Source organism: Gavialis gangeticus, unplaced genomic scaffold (genome assembly GCF_001723915.1).
Source record: "Gavialis gangeticus isolate Ggan-Ray unplaced genomic scaffold, GavGan_comp1, whole genome shotgun sequence".
Taxonomy (NCBI): Eukaryota; Metazoa; Chordata; order Crocodylia; family Gavialidae; genus Gavialis; species Gavialis gangeticus.
This window is the reverse complement of record NW_017729032.1, coordinates 223,648,814-223,657,395: the sequence shown is the minus strand read 5'-3', so window position 1 is coordinate 223,657,395 and position 8,582 is coordinate 223,648,814. Positions and strand designations below refer to the sequence as shown.

General features: G+C 43.6%; 1 protein-coding gene across 1 annotated transcript in view; it reads right to left on the bottom strand.

The window, feature by feature from the left end:
• MRPL39 (mitochondrial ribosomal protein L39) overlaps positions 1 to 8,582 on the bottom strand; it is a 45,100-nt gene that overhangs the window by 27,549 nt on the left and 8,969 nt on the right. The window contains exons 3-5 of the mRNA XM_019525287.1: positions 7,047 to 7,186; positions 3,177 to 3,276; positions 980 to 1,047 (exon numbers count right to left, since the gene is read on the bottom strand). Of these exons, the coding sequence (XP_019380832.1) occupies positions 980 to 1,047; positions 3,177 to 3,276; positions 7,047 to 7,186 (308 nt within the window). The remainder of the gene's footprint in view (positions 1 to 979; positions 1,048 to 3,176; positions 3,277 to 7,046; positions 7,187 to 8,582) is intronic.

Here is an 8,582-nt window from a genome sequence, read left to right as displayed (position 1 = left end):
AGCCAAGTAGTTGGAAAAAAGTTCTCAGCAAGCTTTCAGGTGCAATCACCAGTACTGTACAACCAATGGCCTTCAAGGGTAATTCATCAGGTCCAAAAAAAACAAACAACCCCCCTCCCCAAACCCCCCCAGAAATTACTTATTACTCGAGAATTCTCTCTAATGTGAAGTGCCTTAAAGGTTCTTCCAACATAGTACCTGAACATATTAACATTTAACCATATAAAATCCTGCCATTGTTATTTCATGAATACTTTTCTAGGAACCAATCAGAGTTCTACCTACAAGTGACTTCTACAATGACAGATTAAAAGAAATGGACAATACAGATAAGACAATCTAACTGCCCTCTCCAAAAAATAAATTAAAATAAAATAGAACAAAACCAAACCTTAGTACTCAAGAGTATTTGGCAATAATAAAGAAATTTTTACTGGACTGAGAAGCTGAAGATAGTTAAACCTGTTTTTTAGAATTTTTCAACTTTTAAAGTAAGCAAATTCAAAACAGATTGCATACAAGCAAGACTCGCTTTTTTGATAGTGTCCCCTCTTTCCATATTTATCTACATTTTAACAGAGTAGTACCTGCCCAGTGAATTATATTTAATTTCACTTAAAGGCTGCGAGGCACGATTAAAATGTTATTAATAAGTCTGAGACCCTTTGCTAAAAAGTGATACACACAAGCTAACAAAGGGAATTTCACCTGAGTATACTCAGTATTTCTAGGTAAGCATATATTGTCTCCTCCACAGTGGAAGCAAAGAAGTGTGCTAACCACACATACTGATTTTCACAATACTTCACAGGTGCAGAGTTAGCCTGCAAAGATCAGATAGCAAGATTAAAAATTTCTGCACTCTCCTGCAATCTTTAGCAAACAAGCCTGCTCCCTTGAAAGGTTCCAGAAGCAAAGAAAGACTAAACTGGACAGTTTTTACTTTATAACATGTAATACAGAAGGAACCTACACTTACCTCTGCTGGCTTCCAATCATCAAGTGCACTGTCCAGAACTACATCATAGCAGAAAGCTCCAGAAATCACTGAAGAGGCAATATTAAGGGAAAAAAAAAAAACAAGACTTATTTGCTTTGCTGCCTGCTGCGCCATTCTGAAGGTATCCAAGTATGCACATTGTGCTGCACCACTTTCCTGCCTGCTGCGTCGCTCTGAGGGTACCCGAGTGCATATGCCCCTTCCCGTGCTGCAGCAGCAGCAGCACCCTGCAGCCGGGCTGCCCTGGCATTTGGGGTGGCTAACTATTATGGCATTTTTATCTGTGTACTATTTTACTTTTTATACAGTATGTTATACTGTAATGTATTGTACACGAATTCTTGAAAATTTGCACTACAAGTATGGCACTGTCTTCCTTGAGTATAACTCTCAGATAATCAGAATTTTTAGATAAACAGCACTCCCCCACACTATCCCACTCATGCCAGATAACAGAGATTTTACTGTGCTACATGAATAAACAACAGCCAGTGTAAGGCTGTTTCTGTCACAGAAATATAACAAGGGTTGCAAAATGAAATCTGTTGATTAGAGCTGGAGTGTTTGGGTTTTATAAAAATCAAACCACAGATTATGAATGCATCTTGAAAAAAGTTGCCATGGCAATGTCGATAGATCAATGCTAAGGATATTATCATTTTTGTAACAGTGTAACATACATACATTATGGCCTATATCAATTCTCCCAAAGTCACATCAAGTCTCCAATATTTCCTATGGAATGTGTTCAACCCTTTTTCTCCCTCAAAGTATAAGACCCAAACTAAGATCCTCTCCTACTTCAGAGCATTTTTGTACTTGCCATTTGTAAAGTGGATCTTATTGCTTAGGTGTGCCAGTCAAACAGCATATAACTGCAAAGTTATTTATTTATCCACAAAGGCAGTGTATCACAGTTAGCAGCAACACAAGATGCCTAATGTTACCATTGTACCAAAGCAGGATAAAGCAGGGCTTCCATATCCACTTATTTCATCCCCACATATTCACAATCCTTGACTTCTGAAGAATAGTGAAGAATTGTCAGCTGGTGTCATGTTATGATGTGTAAAACAGGACAAGCCACACCTTTATGGCTAGATACCTAGTCATGCATCCAAATGTTTTCAGGCTTCACTACATAAGTAACCTCTCCTGAAGTTACTATTTTCTCTCCTTACCATTAAAGAGATCTCATCTAAGTTTTTTTCAGTTTAAAATCCTAAAAATCCAGACCACATTGGAATACAAATTGACACTAAACCTCCCTGGCATGTTTCTTTATTGCAACTGTTTCCTTGTATAATTTAAATTTGTTATATATTGTGGTTCTCTAGTAAACTACCAGGTGATTATACAGGCAAGGAATAATTGAGAAAACGTAGAAACATCAGTTCTTCCTACTTCATGCTGGCTATTCATCAGGTAAAAGTCGAGGACTGCAAAGCCCCAGCTGGATTGAGATCAAGTTCTCTCAGAGACCACGCTGCTCAGCACTGAAAGAAGACCTGCATTCACCAAGTCTGCTTGAACTGAAAGAGGCCAAGATAGACCTTGTATTAACCTGGGTTACTATCCTCTTATTGGAGGACTCAGAGTTGTAGAGCCTACTGCAAGCAGCAATTAAGGTGCACAGTCTTGTAAGCATCAGAACAGCAGAGACTCCGTATGCCTGAAGAAAGGTGATTATGCCTGAAAGCTTGCTAAGAACTTTTTTCTAACTACTCAGTTGGTCTAATAAAAGTTATCACATCTACTCAAAGAACCTTGCCTGCCTATTGTCAGCATCAGGACACTGTGCAAGACCACCTCTTCAAGAAAGCACTTTGCATGGATTTCAGAAATGCTCAGCCTTAATCTATTCCCATTTCCACTTTTTTACTAATATTACAGTCAGGTCACCCCCACCTTCATTGGCTGATTAACCCTTGAAGGGATAAATTTGAGAGGAAAGAAAGTGGCAATAAAATTCTGATCCCTGTGTAGGTATTGCTTTGAATTTAAATTGCATGCATAGAGCACTATGTATTACAAGGAGACATTTTAGAAATGTATGAACGATACTTGCTCCAATAAGTAGGAAGAGGAGTGCCTAGCCGTGCCACAGTACTAGTTCCCAAATATTCCCCATAACACAGCCTAAACACACTTGTCATCTGTAAAACCTATATATTACCTGGCACTTCTGGAGCTCTGACCAGACTCACTGAGTATTCATCTTTGAATGCCTGCTTTAGCACACATGCCATGATCATGGCACAGGAGCGCCAATAGGCCTGTAAAGAGAATTTCAAACATAAGTTTAACTATACCAATACCACTAATCCATGCAGATTTTAATTCAGGTGTTGATATAAACAGCAGGTCTTTATTGACACTTGCATTTCTAATAAATATTTGTGTATTCATATTAATATTTGCATACTGCATTAATCATTTACATAGTACTTCAGATGAACTGTACAAACAGTGCATAGAATCCTTCCTGAAAAATTCTAAATTTAAAGTTCTTAATTAGGGATGCACCGATATATCAGTTGGCTATCAGATCAGCAACAATAAAAGGAGAAATGACATTATCAGCCATTGGCTTTTTTTGGTCATTGTAGATGATAATTACGGCCATGTGCCCAGAGCACCCTGGTGAGCACAGTCCAGTCCCCAAGCCCCACCGCTAGCCCAAGACCACAGCAGGCTACAGGTCTGGGCAAGCAGTGGGAGGGGAAAGAGGGCACTGGGGAGTGGTCACAGGGCATCACACTCAGCAACGAAGGGACTGTTCCTGGTTTCTGCTGCTGCTGCCAAGTCAATATCTTGTGCCCAGCAAGGGCCTGAGCTCCGAGGCTACTGTGGAGACATTGGGCTGTGTGCGGGTGCCACTGCAAGGGACAGTCCAAGTCCACGGGCACCTTTGCAAAAGCAGCTTCTCCCCAGCAGCCACAGGAGCTCAGCTGTGCAGAGCCTGGTGGCATTGAGGCAGTGGTGTGCTCTGAGGCTCCAAATGAGCCTGGTGCTGCTGTCCACACAAGTGTCTGCCTGCCCACCCAGGATGACAGCAAGGGCTTCATGAAGTGCAGGGCTGCAGGTAGTAGCTGTGGGCAAGGGGACAATGTGTGCCTTCCTCATTGAGGGCTGAAGCAGGAAACAGGCGTGCATGCATGTTATGAACACAAAAACAAACAAACAAAAAAGGTTTATTTATGTCAGTAAGTTAAAATGCCCTGCACTATTGCTTAATATCAGTTATCGTATCGGCATCAGGCAATATGGTTGGTTAATCATCAGCTACTGGTATTGGCCATGAAAATCTTTATCAGTGCATCCCTACTGTTAACCATTCAGCAATCCACTCACCTGGATCAAACAGAAGTCTAGGAAACAAGACAAGACACACGCAAAATGAAAAGATAAAGAAAGCTTGCAAAAGATTATATGTGAGAAACCAAAGTAGGAAACGTTTTTGGAAGACAGTTTTGAAGGTATCTGATATACTGAAAGAGTATTTGGTTAATAAAAATATGGAAACTTTTAAAAGTGGAGGAGACAGCATGAAAGAAGGTGTGAAGCTTAAAGCATAAAAGAGAGAAACGAAGTCCAAGGAAAAAGATCTGTAAGCAGTACAGTAAGGAAAGAACAACCAGGAAACAGAGGCACTGTTGAGTGGCACAATAGGAGGTATTATATGTATAACTTTATCTTCAGGCCTAGCAAAACAAGTTTAAAATATTCCAAAGCACGGGTCAAACTGCATTAGCACACAGTGACTTGCCAAAATGATATTTTGCCCTGGTGAATGAATTTTCTGCTCCTGAATACACTTTTATTCAGAAACAGTTAAAACAATAACCTTAAAATTTTCAGGTTTAGCTTCACAACATATCATACTTGCTGTGGGTCCCACACCAGCTGAAGCAGCTGCCAGATCAGGTACGCTGGTGGGAGAGGAAGGGAAAAAACCCTACCCAGCCCACAGACCAACCTCATGCCACTCATCTGGCCCTGCACTAGATCATCTTTTTAAAGGCAGAAGGAGGAGTAACCCAGTTCAGGTCCTCTTTAGTCATTACACTTTTTTTTTTTTTTAACTGAAGTTTACATTTTTAGTGAGTGACAGCATTATCATTTTTTATTGTGCTGAACAAATAACATCCCTCATCTGCCTCTCTGTGGAAATGTATATGGCAAATGCTACTCAAGTCCTTTTATATGTAAATTAAACAGAGAAGAGTTTTGGGATGTAGACAACAATATTATGCTGGTATCATCTGATACTGCTATAAGGCATTATGACATAACTGCTGCATCTCCATCTAATTAAGCAATTACAAAACCATTTTAACTAGGGGTACACCAATAAAGATTTGGAGGGCCGACATTAATAGCTGATATTTAAAGAGGCATATCGGCTAATACCGATCCAATATCAGATACAGCTGCCTCCAGGTGGTAAGTCTGGTGTGGTGGAAGGGGAGAGGGGAGGAAAGGGGCATAGGGGGCCACATCAACACCCCTGTGGTGAGGGAGGGGGTAGGCGCTGCCCAGCCGGGGGGGGGAGTGCACGTGCGCAGGACAGAGGCGCGGGCTCATCGGGTGGGGGCAGCTCCTGGCACTGCTTGCCAGGGACAGGCGTGTGCCCCCAGATCTGGATGGCATGGAGCAGGCGGCAGCAGGAGGCCAGAGTCAGAGATGCGCAAGGCTCTTCTTGCCGGAAGCTGGGCTTGGAGCAGGCTCTGGCAGCACTGGTAGACTGCAGCCAACCCAAATTTCGCCACAACTCCACTCCCAGCTCTGCGCCACCCCCCGGCACAGCCCCAGCTGAACATCCTGCCTCCACCCAAGCGCCAGGAAAAGCCGGACTGCACCACGTGGCAATGTGAGGCTGGGAGCGGAGCTGTGGCAAAATCTGGGGTGGCTGCAGCTTCCTCACAGCGTTACTGCAGCCCACTCCAAGCCCAGGCCCTGGCAAGAAGAGCTGCGCAGCACCATCACCAGCTCCACCGCACCTGCAGCCCACCCCGCCCAGATCTGGGGGCACACGCCCCTACCCCCCATTACCCCTCCCAGGATACAAGCAGCAGCAGGAGCCACCCCCAGCCCACAACCTGTGCCTGTCCCCACCCCGACAGCACCTGCCCCTGCCCCCGCATGCCCCTTCCCTCCCCTTCTGACTTACCAGCTAGGGGCTTACCATTTATCAGCCAAATTATCGGCCCCATAGGACTGATATCTGACATAGACAATTTGCTTCTATCTGTACCGATCCGGTATCAGACCAATGTATTTGTGAACACCTAATTTTAACTTCAGCTCTGAATGAAACAGAATTAAAAGTTAATGGCACAGTTCATTCATATCACAAGGATATGCAGATACAAGTTACGCTGTAATAGCAGGCCCCTCCACTTTCAAAGCAGTTGAAAGTTAAGTCTCCCCAAAGTCTAAGACCCACCAAGAAAAAGAATCCACAGCACTGTTCCAGTCTTTTGCGCAGTCACTTCCTGTATCTTGTCTTATACTTAAGTATATTTAAGGCAGAGGCCATCTTTCTATTCAGAACCTGACAGAATGGAATCCTGCTTCCCAACTGGGGCTCTTACATGCTATGACAATACATACCAAAGGAAAAAAACAAACTAACAAAAGTTAATATTCCTGTATTAAAAGCCAGGATTTTACTCTTCATTCTTATAAACCAGGGGAAAATAAACGGATCTTGCATACACAAAATCATATAAATATGTGACAGGAAGGAATCAAAAATTTTTGCCTCAATGCAAAGGTGATGAACTAAATAAAAGTATACCATGATGACTGTTTTTCTAACCTGCTGTTTTAAATCTGTGAAAGAGGTTTCCACAACATCCTCTGTTAGCCTGTTCTACTCACATTGCCTTTCTGGTTAGACAATTTGGGCCCTACACTTCTATTTCACTGCTGTAATTACTTCTTGTTCATCTCTCAGCAGATACCAATGGGATTTAAAAATCGAGATTATGAAAGGAAAAAAAAAAAAAAAATCAGAGAAAAAAATAAGATAGTCACTTACCTTATTCACTTCTTCCGGATTTTCATCTTTGAAAGTAAGAAATTGAATTTCACATGATTTGGTTAAGGGCCGATACATGTCCCAGACCTCTCCATCCACAAGTGCCAATAGTGATTTTTTGCAATACCATTCACTTAAGTCTAAAAAAAGCAAATGAATCCCCATGAAATTACCAGGTTTCCTCCATGATGACCAAAGTTTCAAACTTAGAAAACATGCAAATTTCACCTCCATGTAGGTAAGCAATCTGTAATAGATCCTGAAGGTATTAAGCAACTGCTTATTAAACTCCTACTATTTTAAACATGAAAACTAAAATATTCTGTATATAAAAAAAGTCTAGATTAGGGTACTCAACCTTCATCTTGTGAGGCTGTCATCTAGTATCCCCACAGGTCTGAATATTTGGTGGCAGGGGGGCTGCATTAATGCAGCTCCTCTGCTGCCAAATTTCTAGACCCATGGGCTGGATGATGTGGCCCTACATGCTACGTTGTGCCAGTGTGCAGCAGGTCCTGGCACACAGAATCAAGATGGCAATTGGCTGCATCCAGCCCACAAAAATCAGACCACATGCAATGTTAGGCTGATGCACAGCATGCCATATCATAGCCATGGACTGACCCCACATGCCAAATACAACCCATGGATTGATCTTGCAACACTCATGTGGCCTACGGGGCCAGAAGTTTGAACACCACTGCCCTAGGCGTACCCAACCTTCTGGCCCTACAGGCTAGAAGAGTGGTGTGGGGTTGGTCCACTGGCTGAATCTCGTAAAGGATCGGGGCACACGATTAACTTGCCAGCCTAAACCCACACGTAAGGATCAGCCCCACGCCAGCACAATCTGACATGTGGGGCCAAGTTATCTGGCTCGTGGGGCCCCCCCATCCACAGAGCTGGAAAACTGGCAACAGAGGAGTGACAAATAACACTGCCACTGCTCCCCTGACCCTAGACTTCCCCGCAGGCTGGATGACATAGCTCTGCGGGACAGATCTGGTCTGCAGACCCAGGGCTGTACACTAGGCCTCTGCAAATAAGGAAGTATTCAGGTTCAGATTCGGCTGATTCGGAGGACAGTGATCAATTCAGAGTTTTGGATCACTGTCCTGAATCGATTCTTCCGAAACTGATTTGGCTGAATAGGTGCCGATTCAGAGATATTCCAATCGGTACAGGAGAGGCAGGCACAACCGGGAGGCTACAGCTTCTCCCGCAGCTCCTCCAGCTGTGCCTGCCCTTCTCTGAGTGGGGGGAGCTGCGGGAGAAGCCCCCATGGCTGCCCTGCTCGGCCGTATACCCCACCCAGTCCAGCCTACTCCCAGCACTTAAAAAAAAATAAAACCAAAATCAAAACAAAACAAAACAAAAAAACCCCACACTCACCAGCTGTAGCAGGGGCTCTGGGGCCTCCTGGCAAAACCCCCCATGCATTCCCCGCTCCCCGATAGCCCCCATCCTGCCCAGCCCCAGCAGTCCGGGAATACAAAAAAACCCCAGAAAAAACAACACACTCACTCGCAGTAGCAG